At 38.9% G+C, this 20,438-nt stretch overlaps 1 protein-coding gene across 2 annotated transcripts in view; it reads right to left on the bottom strand.

Annotated features, from left to right (window-relative positions):
- The window catches only part of plxna4 (plexin A4), a 289,939-nt gene that overhangs the window by 236,220 nt on the left and 33,281 nt on the right, over window positions 1-20,438 (bottom strand). For both annotated transcript variants that reach the window (XM_073868431.1, XM_055191382.2), the window contains exon 3: window positions 9,058-9,240. In XM_073868431.1, coding sequence (XP_073724532.1) covers window positions 9,058-9,240 — 183 coding nt within the window. The remainder of the gene's footprint in view (window positions 1-9,057; window positions 9,241-20,438) is intronic.

Genomic DNA, 20,438 nt, shown 5'->3' with positions numbered 1-20,438 from the left:
TAGTTTTAATGTAGTGTGCATTGCAAGTTGTGCTCGTGTTTAGCGTTACAGAGCTGTTGCAAACTCACGCACAGTCCTGTTTGATAATCCGCACCGCTGTGATTGACCGAACATCCATCAGCAGCAATTTTATTTCACACCCGGACCATTTGACATAAAGACCCCGAGCCGGTCACACCGCAAATCGCGCCGTTGAATAGAAACCTTTAACGGTCTTCAGACAGATCTTAAACACAAAGCACGGGACCATTTAAAAACGAGTCGAATTTTGGTCTCGGATGTTAGACCCGCATTTTACTCTTGTCTATTGAGTCCCGACCTGCATCTACAACGCAAATGACGCGCGAAAAGCCTATTATTACACCCGTTACATCAAATATTATGCGGTTCATCCGCGGGTACCTCGACCCTGCTGTTTCGTCTGAAAACAGATAAAACAGTCTCACCGTCTGCCTCAAGTTTCTATTACCAACGTTCTTCTCTTCCACGGGAATAATGCAAGTTTCCTTACAAACAGATTCGACTATTAATGTCTTGCAGTCGCATATAAGTAGTATTCAGTATTTAGCCTTTTGTTTTTGGACAAATATCATATCATTTAATGTGAAACCGAGTGTCGATCTAAAGCACAGAAGATTGATTGACAGCTGCGGTCAGCAGCGCGCTACTGCGCTTATAGCCTATATTCTGAATAACTAATGACTAGATAAGTTGATAATATGAGTACAGTGATTCCAAATGAATGTCCAAAAAACTCGTAATATGTTAAATCGAAAGTTTAATAATGTCTTTTATCGCAGCCCTGCGCTGCGTCCGTGTATATGCGCCGGTGAACATCAAATGCGTGATGACCTTGCACCCTTAATTACCCTAAATTTATAGTCATAAAGATAAAAGTAAAACAATATTCGAAACTTCAAATTATGTATTTTTATTTGTGTAAACTCACAATAAGGAGAAAACTTTGTGCTTATTTAAAATCATTAAAAACATGACGTGCTTTCTTCTGCTTTGGTCAGCGCGTCACAAAAAAACAGAAACTCAAATACTTTTTTATTCGTTTTGTCAATTTAATTATTATTTAAGTGTGTAACATATTTCGTAAAGGCTTATTTATTTTATTATTATTTCTCAAAACAGAGACGTAGCCTTATCATCCTCTGTTGATTTAAATCTATTTGTTCATTAAACTAAACCCATGGAAGAAATTATGATACTTTAGGAGATTTATTTATAAATGAGTTAACAACGCGAATCCAGAAAGGAATTTATTTCTAAGACAGCCAGTCTGGCAGGGCGGACATTTCTGTAGCTTTTTTGCGAGCTGCCGCCGTGGGTTTTGTCTAGAAGGGATACAGCAAATGCCGAAAAGTTAAGGATTAGATTTGGAAGTAGGATTATTAGGATGAAAACAGCGGCTCTGGCTAAATGAGATACAAATATATCCTACAATCGTGTGAAATTTTGTGTTTAGAGTTGGGTTTGGTTAAAGGACTAGGATAAAACAGTGGCCATCCAGCGAGATTTCGTTTGCTGTATCCCTTCTATCCACAACCGCAGGCGTGGCGGGGATGTTTTAGGCATGGCGGGCCGCCACGGTAGAATGTATATAGCGGAAACACTGCAATCTAAAATCATTATGAGTCGGAGTCGTTTATAACGTGCATTTAAAAAAGCAACACTCGTTAAATAAAAATAATCCAAAATATTCTTTATTTTCATCAAAATACCTGAAACTATTTGAAGAACAGCGATATAAATATTCCTGTAGACATTTCCTGGAATAGCGTTCGTAATACTACTACTTCTGTGGCACAAAGGAATTTTCTGCACGAGAGCGCCCCCTGGCTTTGGGATGTGCCGGGGTTTCAACGTAATTCATTAAAATTCATTAATTGAGAAAATGCGCATTTGCACAGTTAATCGTTACACCCCTAAGCAATAGCAAACATTACATTGTATGGGTCAAAATAAAATAAAAAATTGCCAATTGTTTTTATTAAAGATCATATTTCGTAAAAATATTTAGTAAATTTCCTACCGTAAAAATATTAAAATATATTGCTAAAGACTTAAATTGGACAACTTGAAAGGCAATTTTCTGATTATTTTTATTTTTTGCACACTCATGGGGCATACACACCAAACGCGAATTCAACGATTTGCGTGAGTAGATTACATACAAAGTCAAGGCAAACGGGGCGAATAACGCAAATTGGGTGGCGCGATTGCTGCGAAAACATGCGCTATTTGCCTTAAACACGCCTTCGAGCAAGTAGAAAATATTCAATTCAAGCGAAAAAGTCGCATGACACAAAGTTAAATCCCGCGAGTAATCTACAGCGAGCAACGCAATGCTACGCGTTTGGTGTGTACGTAGCATCAGATTCCAGGTTTTCAAATAGTTGTATCTCAGCCAAATCCTAACAAACCATACATCAATGTAAAGCTTATTTATTCAGAATCGTTTTGTGGTCCAGGGTCACATTTTGCAAAATAAAAAATATATATTATTGCGGCGAACATGACCAATTTTGAATGACAGCTGATCATTATTTATTGTATATTTTTGACAAATATTAAAAAGTGAAAGACTGGTCAGAGCCGATGGTGTAGTGGGCAGTGCCCCGACATACGCACTTTCGGCAACCCGAGTCCGAATCCCGGCTCTTGATCCTTTGCCGATCCCATACCCCTCTCCACACTCTATACTTTCCTGTCCTTTCCTATCATCATGTAATAAATAAAGGCAAAAAATGGCCCAAAGTCGGAGCCAATGGTGTAGTGGGCAGCGCTCCGACATGTGGTGCTTTCGCACTTTCGGCGACCCGAGTTTGATTCCCGGCTCGTGGTCATTTGCTCATCCCATACCCCTCTCTCCTCCCTGTACTTTTCTGTCCTCTCTTTAAATAAAGGCAAAAATGGCCAATTTTAAAAAACAAAATGGCCCAAATACATAACTTTAAAAAAAGGCAATCTGAGGTAGCACACCGGGTTTAATACCTAGCGTATTTCTTAGCGTGCATTTAACCCATCCAGTGAATAGTGAACACACACACACACACACACACCCAGAGCAGTGGGCAGCTATCACTGCTGTACTCGTGGAGCAAATGGGGTTAAGGTGATTGCCCAATGGCACCACAGTCGCAACCCACCTGTCGTGAGCCTTAAACCGCCAACTCCCGGATTACAAGCCCGACACTTTAACAACTAGGCTACAACTGCCTACAACTGTATTACTAAAGCTTGCTATATCAAAAACCACTAAATACGGCTATAAGTATCAAGTAAATAGTCAAACCGAAAACAAACGGTTTTGGGTGTGGTCACCTAACAGGAAGCGTCTCTTTTCTGATAAGTAAAGCTGTTGACATGTTTGCAAGAGCAGCATGGCTGCCATGGCAACGCTCCCATATATTCATAAGCACAGGAAGAGGCCTAAGTCTGGCTGTCATTGCAGACGTATTGAGGACACGTGTGTTTAAATGTCTCTCACAAATGAGTTGTGTACCCTCACACTGTCTCTCTATAGGGCTGTTCTGTTTCTCTGCAGAATGGCCCGAGTAAAAACCACAGCGTTTTCCTTTGGGGTTTGGCATAAGCAGCTGCAGAGAGTGTGATAAAAATGTTGTATACAAGGACACACACACAGACACACACGAGATACAAAATTGCTCAACCCATACAAGACTATTCACATATGCACAAGGACACACACTTTTCCCTACATATATAGCACGCTGTCCTGCAGCATATTTCATCATTAAATTTCAACACTTAATCCTTTGCTCCAGTGGCTCCGGCTCTCTCGAATCATTTCAATAATCTGCATCAGCGATGAGGGTCGCATTTGTCCATGCGCTAGGTGTGTGGAAAACTACACGTCTGCAAAATCTACTACGATGGGGAAGCTAATGACTATTCGGCAATTATAGCAACACAAGAACAGCAATACATAAGTGCACTGGAAATAGCCATTAAGTTACAAAAGTTGTTTAAAAAATAGTTTGAGACAATTTTTATGGATTCACAGACTACAAACATTATGCAATTAGCAATTTTTGGTGTGTAACGGAAAAGGAATGTAACTAGTAGTGTAACTAATTACTGTTGGCTGGGAGTAATAAGTAAAGTAATAATATTACCTTTGAAATGAGTAGCTAGTAATGAGAGAAATACAATAAAAGCCAGATTGACTACATGGGGCAAATTAGCGAAAGAGCGTAATTCCAAAAAAGCGCAGATGGGAGTGGTAATATCTGCATATTTTACTAAAAAGGCACAAATTAAATAACACAGGCGCCAACAGCTGATTTCCATAGTGACAAACGCAATTTACTAAGAGCAGCACAAATAAGCAGTGCTACAGGTGATCTACTAACACCTGAATGCGCATGAGTTTAGTATCATGGAAATCTAAGCTGAAAATTCAGGGTGTGAAATCCCAACGAAGTACATTGAAAAGAACCGGAGGTCAAAAAATGAAGGGTTACAAGAAGTTTTCAAACACCTGCTATTGTGTGACTTCTACTAGTGACTCCTCTTTTATTTCCTCACAGCAAAAAAAAATAATAATAATAATAATAACATAGCTTGGCAAACAATATTTTATTTAATATGTTTTTTTTGGCATTCCAAATAAACTGTTATTTGTTAAAAAAATCCCAACAATTGAACAAAAAGAAGCAACAATTGCAGCCATCTCAAGCGCAAAATGATTTAAGACATGATTTTTTCAGCGTTAAATAATAGCGCAAATCACACGCGTAAACATTAGTAAATCGCGTTGTGTGAATCATTTAAATAATCCCATAAATTTTGCATCTGGAAGGGAAACTCCTAAAAATGCATTTGCAATAAGGTCAGTCGCAAAAATAGACCACACTGTTTTAACGCTAATTATCCACTGCGCGTCTTTAGTAAATCCCAACACTCTTTATATAACGCCAAAATGATGGTTGGACGCTGTTAGTAAATCTAGCCCTATAAACTTTTTGAGTAACTAGCTCAACAGTGATTACGGGAGATGAGTAGACTTTAACTTTATTGTATTTTTTCTTCACTATACAGTCAACATTCACAATTGCAAAATTAAATATACTTTCACCATTTTTTTATGACACCCTCAAACTCATAAAAATCAACCACTGGTTTCCCGCTAGCTTTAACATTTGAAGTTCATGTGTGCACATACATCATTTGCACCAAGCAGAAAGTTGTAAAAAATGACAGCTTGAAATCACAAGATTGTGGGGAAAGGGGGATACACAGGATGGTGAGGGATAAAAAAGAGACACAGTTGGTTTGAGAGAAAGAGGGATGGATGAACAGATAGACGGAGGCAGAAAGATAAAGTAGGAGGTGATAAAAAGCTTTCAGAGTCCCAGAACCACATCTGGTGTGGAGGTTCATCACAGTGCCAGGGTGCCGAACAACTGCTGCAGCAAACGTAACGTTTTTTGTTCAGTTTTCTACTGACAGCCGTGTTTGTGTGTGCATAGAAATATGTCTGTGTGGTTTTCTCAAGAGGGTTAAAAACTTGTTTACTGCTTCTCTCTAGGGTTTGGCTGCAGCGAAAATTCTGCCGTTGCGCCTCCTCTCCGAGTCAATCAAATGAAGGATGCTAACTACAGTTGGAGGAGCGTAGCCATAAACGCTGTAAACCCTGGATTATCCTTCTTTAAGTTTAAAATAAATGCCTGGCGGGGATTCAGCTTTCATGTTCACCTAAGTAATCCTAATACCAACATTCACACAGGTTTTAAATGCACAGTATACAGAGATAATAAATATTGACTGTCTATTACGTCATCTTCATCGGCTCTTGAAAATTAATTTATACCTGGCCTACATCATCTACTGTAGGATTTTGTAAGCATCACCGTTACTAGCTAAGCAATCTCAATGGTCTTATAAACAGAGAGTCAGAGATGCAACGAATAACATTTACGTCTTTTGACAAGCTCCTCCGCTAGTAAACAATTTCTTAAATGTGACGTGATGGCAGTCTATAATTCACTATCCATTAGGGATGGTAATAAACTCGTTTTCATTGATTAATGACTGTGAGACGCGTGTTTCTCGTTTTGTCTAAAAGTCAACGGTGACATCATCGATGCTGTTTTTCCGCAGAGATCTGCAATCACCGAAATGGCAAGTAAAAGGTTTGTGTGCGAGTCTATGTGTGTGTGGTTATGTTAGTCCTTCTGGCCAAAAAAAGACCGTCATTGTGTTGCCTGTCTGCTCCCTAGCGATATTTTGGACTTTATTTGTAACTATTGCTATTTTCTGCCTGTATCATATTCTCCAACAAAAGAAGATACATTTAACTTTTCTTAGCCTCCGTTTACACCAGTTATAACCATGCGTTTTGATCGATCGAATCACAAGGGGACACACATTCCTGTTCACACCTGGAAACTTGTCTCTTTTGACCGCTTCTGTCCTGATAACTTTGAAGGGAAGGTCTATGGGCGAGTCATTAAAGCACTAGCAGGGTTTAAGCTGATGTGCACTAATATTATCTCAGTGTGTTGTTTGTAAAGATATTCTTTGCTTCTCAGATATTTCGGAGCAATTGATAAAATAAGCTAGCACAACTTTCACATGCTGACTAAATGAAAACAACTGAGATGTGGAGCACCGCTTCGTTTTAGCAATGATAGCCTAAAGATCGCACTGAACATTGAGTTTGCGCTAGTCAGTCTCTCCAGAAAAACGCGATTAAGCGATCGCATGATTTAAAGCATAATCAGCTAAAGTCCACATATTCATGTGGGGGCCGCATTTTTCAAATACGCCGCACTTTCGCTGCATAAATTGCAGATTTCCGGGCGCAAAATATGCAGGGCTTGCATGATTTCGTAATCCCAGCATTTTCGTAGCAAAAATCACATATATCACAGCAGAAAGTTGAAACATTTTGCATTTACTTCACACAAGCGGAGCCATGTACCCTGTTGCCATGGGAATGTTATGTAGTGACATGATTATATGACGTAACATCATTGAAAAGCTGCAAAAGCGGTAAACAGTTTTTGCAAGTTCCCGCAATTTTTGCAAGTTCCCGCAATTTTTGCAAGTTCCCGCAATTTGAAGTTCCCGCAATTTGATTGCATGATATTGCATAAATATCCTGCATATTCCATCACATCTGCAAGATCAAGGATTTAGGCCCGCAACAATCACAACAAAATTCACGTTATTCTGGAAGGACTGGCTAGTAGTCAAGACCGATGAAGAAACATTCAGTGCGTTTACTTGCACAACCATACGCAAATTATGCTAAATAAACTGATAATGTGTGTGGTCAAGCATAAAGCGGTTTTCTTAAATCGGGAAAAGCTAATAAACGTCATAAGCAAAAAACGATCTGCACATGTAGTTTTTAGCCCATTACCCTAATTTTGCAGTGCACGTAAACACCTTAACCAGCTTTCTCGCATTTTTCTTTATGTGCGCATGTCTCCGCAGGTGAAAGATAATTGTTACAATGTGAAGCGCAAAGTAATGCCTAAAAGTCGGTTGGCAGAGAAATGTGAAAATAAAAGCTCATTTTACATTTACAGGTTCTGCAGACATGAGAAGAAACACAACAGCATAGCTTAAGACAGTTTCCCACTAGCTTTTTGAATGAATATATGTACTATAGGCGGTCACTGTCTGCGAGAAACCTAAACAATCTCCAAATCCCATGTAAATGTAGAGTTCTGCATCGCCGGTTGAGTGATTTGCATGTAAAGGCATGACAACAGGTTTCTAAAGCAGTGGTTCTCAACCACTGGAAAAAAAATTTATACATTTTTTTAAGGTAAGTGGTTGCAATTTATTTAAGCTATATTTAAAGTTTTTTATTTTTTTATTTTATTTTTCTTATTGTTTTGTTTAAATGTAGCTTAAATAAATTGATTGCAACCACTTAAATTAAAATATTAAGTAAATTGAATGAATCATTATTTTTTTCAGTGCACCTTCACAGCCCCCATTAAAAAAATTATGAAATTTTTTTATTTATTAAACAAACATTAAATTATACAACATATTGCTGTTGGTTAGTAGCCTAATTTTCTGATTATACAGAAAAAATGATAAATTTATGTATTTTATAAAATGTCATAAAACTGGGACCCCCTGGCACCATCTCGCAGCCTCCCTGTGGGCCACGACCCCCAGTTTGAGAACCACTGTTTTAAATTAAGCAGATCTTTGCTAGTCCACATGAGCGTCTACACCACAAAAGCAATCCAGTCGAATGTCTTTTCAACTACTTCTGAATGTGGTCGAAAGCGGACATTTACATCTGTACTTGCCGTTGTCCACTTGTAATCCGATCGACTAAAACGCATCTTAATATTAGGTGTAAACAGGTCTTTAGATGCAACAGTTTCCTCTACCTTCAACAGAAATGGATTTTTGGAAAACTGACTGGAGTTCTCATCCACTGCTATATCCACCAGGTGCCACAATAACAATAATGCTTCAAAATTGGAATTCTGCCTTTTGGCAAAGATTTGTCCACCTGTAATGTCGATACCCTGGAGGTTTAGCACTTGAGAAGAATGATACTGTCGTTCTCTCTTCCTCTCTGTCTGTTTTCCCCTCCCTATATTTTAATGTTATTTTCTGCACTATGCGATGTCTGGCCGGCCCTCGGATTCGTCTCAGACACGGCTCCACAAAGGCTCAGTCAGAGGAGAGGGTACCAGGCCGAAAGCTTCTGCACCACATCATCCAATTACCCCCGACAGTCTCCGCCTGCGTAGGGATTCCCGTGATCCTTTCTGCCCGCCATTCACGGCACCATTTACCAAATGTTACTCTCTACACACCCGCTGGATGTAATGTTCTTACAGGGAAGAGTGTAGCAGACCACCTTTGATTTTTTCATGCGTCATGCTGCCTTCATATTAATTCCTGATGTAAGCAATTACCAAACATGACCTGCTGGATCTCGTATGGTTTTTAAAAGGTTACCACAATAGATCGCTCTCAAAGAAAAGAACAAGGGATCCGTTGCCATTTCAAGTCGCTCCTGAGAGAAAACAATGGTCTTACCTTTTTCAGGCGGCCACCTTTGGTGCCCACAAAAGCCAGAGAGTGGTTCTTGTACACGTAGGCGATAACAGACATCATCTTGTCCTTGGACTCCGAAAACAGAGGAATCCCACGTACCATCTCAGAGACGCCGAGTGGGGCGTTCATATCCAGACCACAGAAGTTGTCATCAATGGTAAGGAGCTAACAACAGAGAGAGACAATAAATGTTTAATTTAGCAGAAACAAAGACCGCCCGTCGGTAAATACACGTCTACCATACCATTTGAACGCAGCTTCACAGCACATACATCATTGTCACTATTTACATCTATTTAGCACTCATATTTGAAATGGGGTGATGAGGATTATCTGATATAGGTGTGAATGCATTCATCATTTCAAGTTAAAGCGTCTAAAAAGGTGGCATTTTAGGTAAAGCGGTGTGACTTTGTGACACATGACATATGGCGGGAAAGTCGCGGATGTCAACCGCAATGAAGTGATATACGGCTTCTGATAAAGAAATAATAATTTTGTAATGCTTCCATATTTCAGTCTGCAGTGAGGGATTTGGACACCACGGCGTTCATTGAAACAGCCGTGCAGACCTCAGGACAAAGTGTCAAACAAGTCGAAATAGTGATTAATGATGCCCAAGGCTTTGATTTGTTCAGGGCATGAAACCCATAACAATTTTCAAGCGCTGCCAAATATGATACGCTCAAGGCCTTTTATTCATTCACGACTGTCTCCTCGGACAAAGACTGATATGCCGTATGAATGTTATTCTGTGCAGATATCTTATGTTTATTAAAACCTTTTAAGGAATTTACACATTTGTGGCCTTGTCTGTGAAATGCATGCTGAAGTCTCATAATCTTGTTAAGAAATAACAAGCATCAAAGTTTGATGTGCATGCATTTCACATTATTTTAATCTTTGACATGGCCTTCCTCAGTCAGTGTTAAGGATATTGAGGTTATTTTTTCACACAATGTTCTTTACGTTATTTAGGATGATTTTATGAAGAAAACGAAAATTACTTTTGCTGGGTTTTCACAGGCAAGGTCACATTTATAAGTAGGGGTTAATGTATAGGCAAATAGGTTGTTATCGCAGAAATAAGCCACAAACTTTCAAGACCCCCAACACAAAACGACTGAGGGGGGTTAATTCGCAATAACAACCGGCTGCCTGTACATTATACTGCTTATTACATGGCTATTTACCTCATAACATTAACATTAAGGAACATTAAATATTGATTTGAAATATTTTATTTGCTAATTTTTACCGAATGCAGACCTTTCGCAATGAAAACCCATTTACTTTTGGTTTTAAGTTAAGACGTTTAAATGTCACAAACACACTATTTAGTTTAATCATTTGTAAATATGTCATATCTGTTACTTAAATATTTATATTTTATTTTTGTTTAATATTAAACTGTACCCGTCAAAATGATTTGCAGCATCTGAGTTACCGTGTGTGAGCGGTTGTTATCTGGGAATAAAAAACCTGGAAATGTTGCAACTGGCCAATCAGAATCAAGCATTCCAATGAGCCGTATAATAAAAATAATTTAATGACATGAAATTAAACTCTGACCCTACTTACTATGGAATATTTAGCAATAAGAAATTGTACACAATAAGACCAAAGATCTTTACAAAGTAAAATAAGATAACTAGATAAGTAAATAAGATAAGTACAAAATAAAAATAATAAAAAAAGTGTCATAATTTACTCATCCCCATGTTGTTACAAACCTGTTTAAATTTATTTGTTCTGTACCGAATACCCAGCCCCTAAGATGACATTGGAGAAAAAATCTAAAGCAATACTTTCACGTGCACACGCGAAAGTTTCACGTGCGCGCACGAAAGTTTCACGTGAGCACGCAAAAGTTTCACGTGAGCACGCAAAAGTTTCACGTGAGCACGCAAAAGTTTCACGTGAGCACGCAAAAGTTTCACGTGAGCACGCAAAAGTTTCACGTGAGCACACAAAAGTTCCACGTGAGCACGCAAAAGTCTCACATGAGCACGCAAGTTTCACATGAGCACGCAAAACTAAACTCGATAGTTTCACGTGCGCACGCGATAGTTTCACGTGCACGCACGATAGTTTCACGTGTGCACACGAAAGTTTCACTTTATTTTACTTTTGCTCCATGTCCCCTTAAGGGCTCCGTACAAAAGAAGATATTTGAGCAATGTTTGTAACCCAACTGTTTTGAGCACCATTGACTTCCATAGTAGGAAAGAAAAATACTATGGAAGTCAATGGTGCTCCTGTTTCCGGCTTGATTCCGGCAAATATCTTCCTTTGTGCACAAATAACTTTATACAGGTTTGTAACAACTTGAAGGTGAGTACATTTTTCATTCTGGGGTGAACTATCCTTTTAAAAGGAAAACACAGTTTTTCAATATTTTACTATGTTATTACCTCAACTTGATACATTTATACATGCCCATCTTTTTTCAATGCGTGCACTTAATCTTTGTACAGCGCATCTTGAATGTGTTAGCATTTAGCCTAGCCCCATTCATTCCTTAGGATCCAAACAGGGATGAATTTAAAAGCCGAGGTCGAAGCGCTGCAAACTAAGTGCTCTCCCGCCATACAATATAGTTCTCATTTTTTATCCACTTAAAAAAATCACCACATTTTATTTTGTGCCATCATACTTCCTCGTGTAACTACTCATATAACAGTCTTTAAATAGGGAAAACATGAAAGTGTTTGGTGGCTTCTAAATTTATCCCTGTTTGGATCCTAAGGAATGAATGGGCTGGGCTAAATGCTAACACATGCACGACGCGCCGTACAAAGATGAAGTGCATGCATTGATAAAAGATAGATATGCATTAATTTGTCTAAGTTGAGGTAAGAACGTTGTAAAATATTGAAAAATTGTGGTGTTTTCCTTTAATAATATAAAAATGTTATACCTGCCCTTTAAGAAAGACTTTTTTAGGATTAAATATATTGTTTCACTAGAAATAAAGTTAAATTGGTTGCTGTTATTTCATGACACAATACTTTTGAGCCAAACAATGTCAGCCACTTTAAAAGGTCCAATTTGGTTCTTAAAGATTGGCCAATAACAGGTGTCTCAAGTTTATTACCATTAATATTTCAGTTTTTAATGGCATATTCTCCCTCTAAAATCATGAAATATGAGACAGCTTGAATTGCATTTTGCCCTGAGGCACGAGCCACAGTTCGGCCCCCCGTGACGATGTGGGTAAAGGGCAAAACTGCGCGATGCCCAGGTCATGAGAGGAAGCATCTGGGTGTACATCATCAATCACAAACTCTTTGTATGCACAGAAATAATGTACATACTCCCCTGATGAGACTTGAATTACATTTCAGGCTGTGTTTATCTTAATAACAATGGACCCTGGCTAATGATGTCTGTCCTCAGAGCCCATCATTGTTTGAAAATCCATTGTGGTCTAAGAGACAAATCCGTAGCGATTTTACTCCCCGGAGGAGCGGATCGGGCCAACCTCGGAGAGAGACGCGATCAATCAAGTGACCAGTCGGCACGAGCGGACAGGTCTTTACATGCAATATAGCAAACGTCTATTTGTCAGCGGTCAGGAGATACAAGACCCTTCATTAAGCAAATGGAAGATGGGGGCCGTCTCTCTAAAATGGCGGTTTATGAGTGATCGGGCGAATCGATGCAGAACACCACACTCAATTCTCGGTGCACTCAATAGAAGTCGAAATGAAAAATAAATAGAGAAATGAAGGAGAGAGAGAGAGTGAGTGAGTGAATAAGGAAATGTTCAAACTTGTATACGTTTTTTTCCTTCTCTCTGCAGATATATGACCTTTAGAAATGTTCTGCTGTCAGCTGAAGCCTGCATGCGGCACGGCTCGGCTGTGCGAGGCCAGACTAATGGTCCTCGTTTCTAGCACGCGGCTCTAGTTAGAAAGGCGCAGCTACATGAAAGATCTGTTTTCTGCAGTGTTAGTCTTTCTGCAGATGCCTTGTGTTCGTACTGGGGGCCATGAATCATCACGGGTTGTTGAGACAGCAGCAACCTGCTTTTACATGCGCACCTGCTTACACAGGCAAATGAAAATAACACCCGGACGCAATCAAGCCCTTCGGCAGTCTTTATCCTGCTTACATGGGTCAAAAAGTGTGAAACTCCAAAACAGCAGAGATCACATCACTGACGGAAACAGAATAATGTGTGTACGGGTTTGGCTAAATTTGCCCGAATGGCTTTACAATTACAGCACACTGAATATATTATATGTGATTCATATTTCAGCAAGCAATAGCCATCATTTCACCGACTAGGGTAGCTATAGACCCAATATAAGGAGGCTATGAGTAGCCAAAACAAACTTGAATTTGGTATCATGCTATGCTTTTTTGCCAAATTAACTTGTGAGATGTAAGTAAAGTGAACAGTGATTACGAAGTGTTTTGTTTGATTTATTTATTTTTCATCATTTATTTTTCGGCTACAGTTAGACGTAGGGCTGCATGGCGATTAATCGCAACTAATCGTTAATTTATATTATATATAAATATAAATCTTTAATACATTTATAAATTTGTTTCTTAAAATTATATATGTATGTGTGTAAATTAATATGTACACAGGTAATATTATACACAGTAATCACACATGTATGATGTAAACAAAAACTTTTCTTCTGCAAACGATTAGTTGCAATTAATCGTTATGCAGCCCTAGTTAGACGTCTTTTAAATTTTTCACTAAAAGCCCAAATTTTCGCTTTGTTCTAGCCTAAACGTCTGGGCTGTGTTCAGACGGCTGTTAGACATCTTTTAAACTCAAAATTGCTTGCTGAGAATAGCATTACTGATCATTAACTCTTTCCCCGCCAGCTATTTTTAAAAAAGTTGCCAGCCAGTGGCAGCATTTTTCATGATTTTAACAAAAGTTTAAAGCCTTCCAGAAAATGTTCTTCTTAGAATATATACACTGAAAATTTTTATTTTTAAGACAAAAATTCTTAGTATTTTTGTCTTGTTTTCAGTCAAAATATCTAAACATTCTTAAATTAAGATGTATTTTCTTCATCAGCGAATGACCCAAGATAATAAAGTCTAGTTTTTAGACCAAAAATATCAAATTCAAGTGATTTTGTGCATAAAATAAGCAAAAAAATCTGCCAATGGGGTAAGCAAATTTTTCTTGAATTTTTCTTGAATTTAGTGTTTAAGAAAAGATTTTTTTGCTTACACCATTGGCAGATTTTTTTGCTTGTTTTATGCACAAAATCACTTAAATTTGATATTTTTGGTCTAAAAACTAGACTTATTTTCTTGGGTCGGTTTGCTCATCAAGAAAAGGCATCTTAATATAAGAATTTTTTGATATTTTTACTGAAAACAAGACAAAAATACTACGATTTTTTTCTTGAAAATCATTTTTTGCAGTGTAAAAATACAATATATCAAATAAAAGAACAGACCCTCTTGCTTTCAAACAACAAAAAAAAAAAACATGTTTCATCCTACCTTCATTAGTTCTCTTTTTATCACCTCTCAAATATGGGTAGGTTTCTTCAAAAGCACAAAATTTTGAGCAAAAAGCTGAAATAATTCCATTTTTGTAAAGGACTTTTGATAGAGATCAGATGCAGAGCGATCTTTAGTTCTTGAGTTTTCTCTTTCACGTGAGGCGTTGCTTCCGGGTTGTAAAAGTTGAGGAAGTGGTAGATAATAGCAGTATTGCGGAAAGCCGGAAAAACTCGGCATTGGCAGGGAAGCGTTTTCTCTTGATTGACGAGATAACTCGTCAATGGTGGGGAAAGAGTTAAGGGGGTGTGTACACCAAAGAATTCAAACGTGGCTGAAATGCCAAGCATATGCCAACTGTGGCCGATTTTTCAGCCAAGCACTTTAATTGCTGTGATACTTGTGATACTGTGATATCTATCCCGCCCCTACTCCATTGTAATTGGACGGCTGAGAGAAACTGACATTGACGAGCTGAGCGTTTCACAAAAAACTTGCACATTTTTCAACTCTGGGTGCTTAGTGTAAACGCAGAAAAAAGCAGAGCCCTGGCACTCAACAAGAACAAAAGCCATCAGCAGCAGGTGTTTTTCAAAAGTGTGGCGCTTTCATTGGAAACAATGTGTACATGCCCCCTAATGGTACTCTGTATTTGAAATCAGCCCAAAAAAATTAGCTACAAATCCGATTTAGTTTGACTGTGTCAACAGGTTTATGAATATTGTTGAAATCTCATTGAGGTGTCCAATATTGCTTCTTTGCTTTGGTGTCTAAAGTGTAGCTTAGCTCTAAGAATAAAGACAATGACAGCCATATCATGCCAAAAATAGCTGTGACACAGACTAATGCCTTTTGGCATTGTGGATATTTTATCAGAAGGCCCAGGCATCAAGTGGCAAGGCGCATATGCCAGTGACACAGAGATTGGGTTTAGAGACAGAGCATGTGTCATCTCGTCTTCTCATTGGCATATGCCACGTTATTTCTGGCAAGGTGAACAACATGCCAATCAGACCCTATGTGCTGAAACCTAGTGAAATAGGCTTCCTGTCTGTCAACCTTTCAGGAGGCAGACACGTTTTCATTACCTAGCCACATAAACATGACATTTTCTCTCTCCGTATTCTGCATTCAAACACAAACAGCGTTTTTCGACGGCCCACCCGAGCGTGATGCACGAGAGGGGGCGCCCTCCGTGCCACCCATCAATCTTTACTTTCTGGTTACTTCACCTTTTCTACTTTCCTTGCATCTATGAATCCCTCCCTTGCTGTCGGCACGGTGCGCACGAACAAGCTGCTGCGTTATTGGCAATTTCACGCTGCGTGTCTGAAGGTGTAAAAAAGGAGGAGGGAATGGTTAGACAAGAGGAACTTAAAGCCTCTGTATCGGGGCAGGCGCCGGTTTTTCATCTGTACTCGTTCCAGAGGCGCGGAAGCAGAATCAGGTCATTTGGACTGCTCGGTCCCTGGCTACCTCCTGCAGCACAAAGGCGGCTCTCTTTCCCCGAGCGAGCGTCTCTGTGTCCCTTACAGAAAGACAACAACTGAAATCAGATGCTTTTTCAGAAGCCTTTTGTTCAATCCGAGCACATAAGGGACCGAGCTCGAGGAACCTTTGGCTTAAGAAGTAAAAGAAACTCAGACAAAGAGCCGGGGCTTGAACTACAGCACCAGATGTAGCACACTGAGAGAATGATGAACCTGACAACAGCCCAAGGTGTTTTTTTTAAACCACTTAGACCCTTTATGAGCTTGGCAATGACTGCCTTGTGAGAAGGAACTCGTATACTCTGTATATTTTGACATAAAAGTCGGTGGATGATGCACAGTATGATCTCACCAGGGTCATATCACATAATCTGACAAGCAACTGTCATAAAGGACAGAAAGAAAATTGCACAGCGTGCATTAGGGTTTAGTCGACACAAAAAAACTTTCGTGTTTCTCACTGTTATCTGTGAGGGTGCAAAATACCCTATTAATAGATCACAGTTTGATCAAAATGCTCAGTTTATGCAAATAAACCCTGATCAGTGCAGCAAGTGTACATCATTGAGTTGATGAATCGGCTCTTCGAGAGCTAATTCTGCACAGTCATATAATTAGCCTTTCAGAGTCTTTCCTTTTCATGCTCAAGTAATATCTCACACAGGGACTGTTGTTGGCAACAAAGACATTATTTCCCACAAATCTCAGCTCCATGTTCGATGTAATTATATCAACACTCAATCAGCTCGGAGTACGGAAATCCATATACACTCACTGTTCTGCAGCACTGAAGCAGTTGTTCAGCCCAAAAGTGTACATGTGACAATTTATCATATTTTAAAAGCAATAGATGAGAGAAAAAATGACCTTTTAAAAAACTTGTTCTATAAACAAGTAAAAACAATGATGCATTTTTGATTAGTCCCGCAAGGACCCGTGCTCAACCCCCTACCAATTCTACATTTTTCAACGATATTGAGTACTTTTAAGCTTTAGTTAAATGTTTATACATATAAAAATAACTATTTTCTTTGCTCTATTACAAGAAAAATATGACACAAATTATGAATTTGTTTTAAAGCAAATGATCTTAGAACAGGGGGGAATGCGGCTCTACAGACAAAATACAAATAACAGAATAGGTGATTAATTCATAACAGGAACTCATTTTCCTGTTTTAATTTCAAGCAGCATTCAAAACCCTGGACACAAAAATCTTATGGCACTTTTGATTCTGGCCACAATTTTTTGATGACCTCTATAAGGGCTTGAATGATTGAGTAGACAATAACAGCAGCACTCTGTCCCTCCGTTTCCTTTTCCTCCTTGCCCTCTCCCTTGTTCGTCTTCGCTCACTTGTTTTTCACACATTATTTTTAAAATGAAAAGAAATCTTTAGCTCTGTTTCTATTCTGATGTGGTCTCTACACAGCGTTCACTTCACCCTGAAATCTCAGAATGAGTGGTATCGCACAACTCTCTACATGTAATGACATTTAATAACTTAATGACTATGACTCCTACAGTACAAAAGAGATTCCCTAGGCTACAACTTAAATAGCAAAGATCTCTACTTTAAAGTACATTGTTGGCATGTTTTAACCCAACGTTGGCCTTTCCTGGGCAATATCACCAACTTCAAAGTCACTGTCGGATGATCTGTTACTGATCTAAATCACACCCTGAAATCCCTTTTTAAGGCATTACTCTCCTAGTAAGACATACAGTAAAGTCCAACATCTAAACACTGCCACAGGACAGGATTTTCAAAGGCCTGTGATAGTATCTTAAAGGCAGGTGTGTTGTGAAACCGTTTACATCTTGTGAATGGCTCCTACAGACTGTTTAAACATAGACGTTAAAAATCACCAGCCGGCCCTACCGGAGGTTTGTGAGAAAGCTGCTAGATGCCTGACGTGACGCCGTTTGTACAAAGCTCAAGAGACCAATCATAAGAGTAATTTGTTTGATTTGGCTAAGTAAAGCTTAGTCACATAAACACGCAGTAGTCATCAGTGATGACATTGCACAAACTCGCAAAAACTCACAGTTATCCATTGCGGGCAATGAAGCCCCTAAGATTCAACAAATGACTACGTAAACGTTTTGCGTTTGAATATCTATATTAAAAGAAGCATTTAAGGTTCAACAGCTTTCAAATGTTGTTTATTCGTATCAGCACATGTGAAATATTTAAGAAAGGAAAAGCTGCCAGGTTTGTCATGCAAATCGAGTTTTGCATGATCTCAACTGTCAAAAGCAATACACTACAAAAACAGCGTCTGAATGCATTTGCGAATGTGCTTATGCAAGCACACCCACGTGTGTCAACATGGTATTATGTGTTTCTTTACAAATACACATAAATGCTTATATAGAGATACTGCATTTGACGTCACACAGCCTTAACTCCGCCCTTTTGGCAGGCAATCGTAAAACGCTTGAGCGCTGTAGCATTCGTATCGATAGTGGTTGAACAATAATTTATAACCAGACTGTTTATACCCCACAAACCTAAAAGGAATAGTCTACTCATTTTCAATATTAAACTGTGTTATTACCTTAACTAAGAATTGTCGATACATCCCTCTATCATCTGTGTGCGTGCACGTAAGCTCTGGAGCGCGCTGCGACGCTTCGATAGCATTTAGCTTAGCCCCATTCATTCAATGGTACCATTTAGAGATAAAGTTAGAAGTGACCAAACACATCAACGTTTTTCCTATTTAAAACGAGTAGTTATACGAGCAAGTTTGGTGGTACAAAATAAAACGTAGCGCTTTTCTAAGTGGATTTAAAAGAGTAACTATATTGTATGGCGTAATAGCACTTTTGGGAGTACTTTGACTCGGCGCAGTAACACCCTCCCTCTCCCATTATGAGAGTGAGAAGGGGAGCGGACTTTTCAGGCAAGTCGAAGTACTCCCAAAAGTGCTATTACGCCATACAATATAGTTCCTCTTTTAAATCCGCTTAGAAAAGCGCTACATTTTATTTTGTACCACCAAACTTGCTCGTATAACTACTCGTCTTAAATAGGAAAAACGTTGATGTGTTTGGTCACTTCTAACTTTATCTCTAAATGGTACCATTGAATGAATGGGGCTAAGCTAAATGCTATCGAAGCGTCGCAGCGCGCTCCAGCGCTTACGTGCACGCACACAGATGATAGAGGGATGTATCAACAATTCTTAGTTAAGGTAATAACATATTTTAATATTGAAAATGAGTAGACTATTCCTTTAAGCTTTCAACATGTTTTATAAGGATTTTATAGTTTAATAGTGGAAAATAACTGGGCTGATACATGTTAAAAGGCATTATAGGGATCTGTTATGTTTCATCTGTTAAAGGGGTCATATTGTGAGATTTTTTTAAGATGTAAAATAAATCTTTGGTGTCTCTAGAGCGCATTTGTGAAGTTTTAGCTCAAAATATATATGTTATATATAATAGAGCATGTTAAAATTGTCACTTTGTAAGCCTGAGCAAATTTGCGCTGTTTTGGGTGTGTCCTTTAAAATGCAAATGAGCTGATGAAATGCAAACGCTGATCACAATGATGGTGGTTTGTTGTAATTGAAACTCAATTGTGCTGTCAATTATCTTTTCTCTCTGCACTTAATTGCAGTGACGTGGTTGGACAGTGCAGATTAAGGGGCGGTATTATTCTAATTGGCCTTGCTACGTACCTCATAAAACAGGCGAAATCTGAACGACCTTTTTCACAAGCTTGCAGAAAATGGTTTAAAGAAACAAAGTTACTGGGTTGATCTTTTTCACGTTTTCTGGGTTGATAGAAGCACTGAGAACCCAATAGCACTTAAATATGGAAAAAGTCAGATTTTCACGCTATGACCCCTTTAAGTTTTGGATGTACACATTTTTGAATTAAAGTGCGCAGTGAACTCTTTTCCCCCGAAACTCTTGCTGGCGACATTCATTTCATATTCGCTCCCAACTGTACTCGCCGCCTGCCACTATGGTGGCGTAAACAGAACAGTCACGTGACGTCCGGACCTCGCAAAACGTAAGGTAAAACCGACGGCAAGTGCCGGAGCACATAACCTTTTCACATCAACATGTAAAGTGAGTTTAGTCTGATTAGGAGATAATGATCTTATGATGGATTATGACCTTTGCTGCAGCAGTTACGATGGGAGATGTAATTACTGAGGCCAATAAACCTGGAGATCGACTTTAATGAATGGAAATGCAGTGCTCACAGTGCACAGGACTGATTAAAACCATGTCACACCATCTCATAAAGTGCTTCCCCCAGAACGGAGTTTAAATCTTGAGTGAAACTTGGCAAGGAACTGGAGTCATGTTAATTAAAAAAAAACTACGGTTCTGATAAAAGACATTTACCTCAGCATTTAGACT

The sequence above is a fragment of the Misgurnus anguillicaudatus genome, chromosome 1 (genome assembly GCF_027580225.2).
Source record: "Misgurnus anguillicaudatus chromosome 1, ASM2758022v2, whole genome shotgun sequence".
Taxonomy (NCBI): Eukaryota; Metazoa; Chordata; class Actinopteri; order Cypriniformes; family Cobitidae; genus Misgurnus; species Misgurnus anguillicaudatus.
The sequence above is the reverse complement of the archived record's forward strand: the minus strand, read 5'-3'. Positions and strand labels throughout refer to the sequence as shown.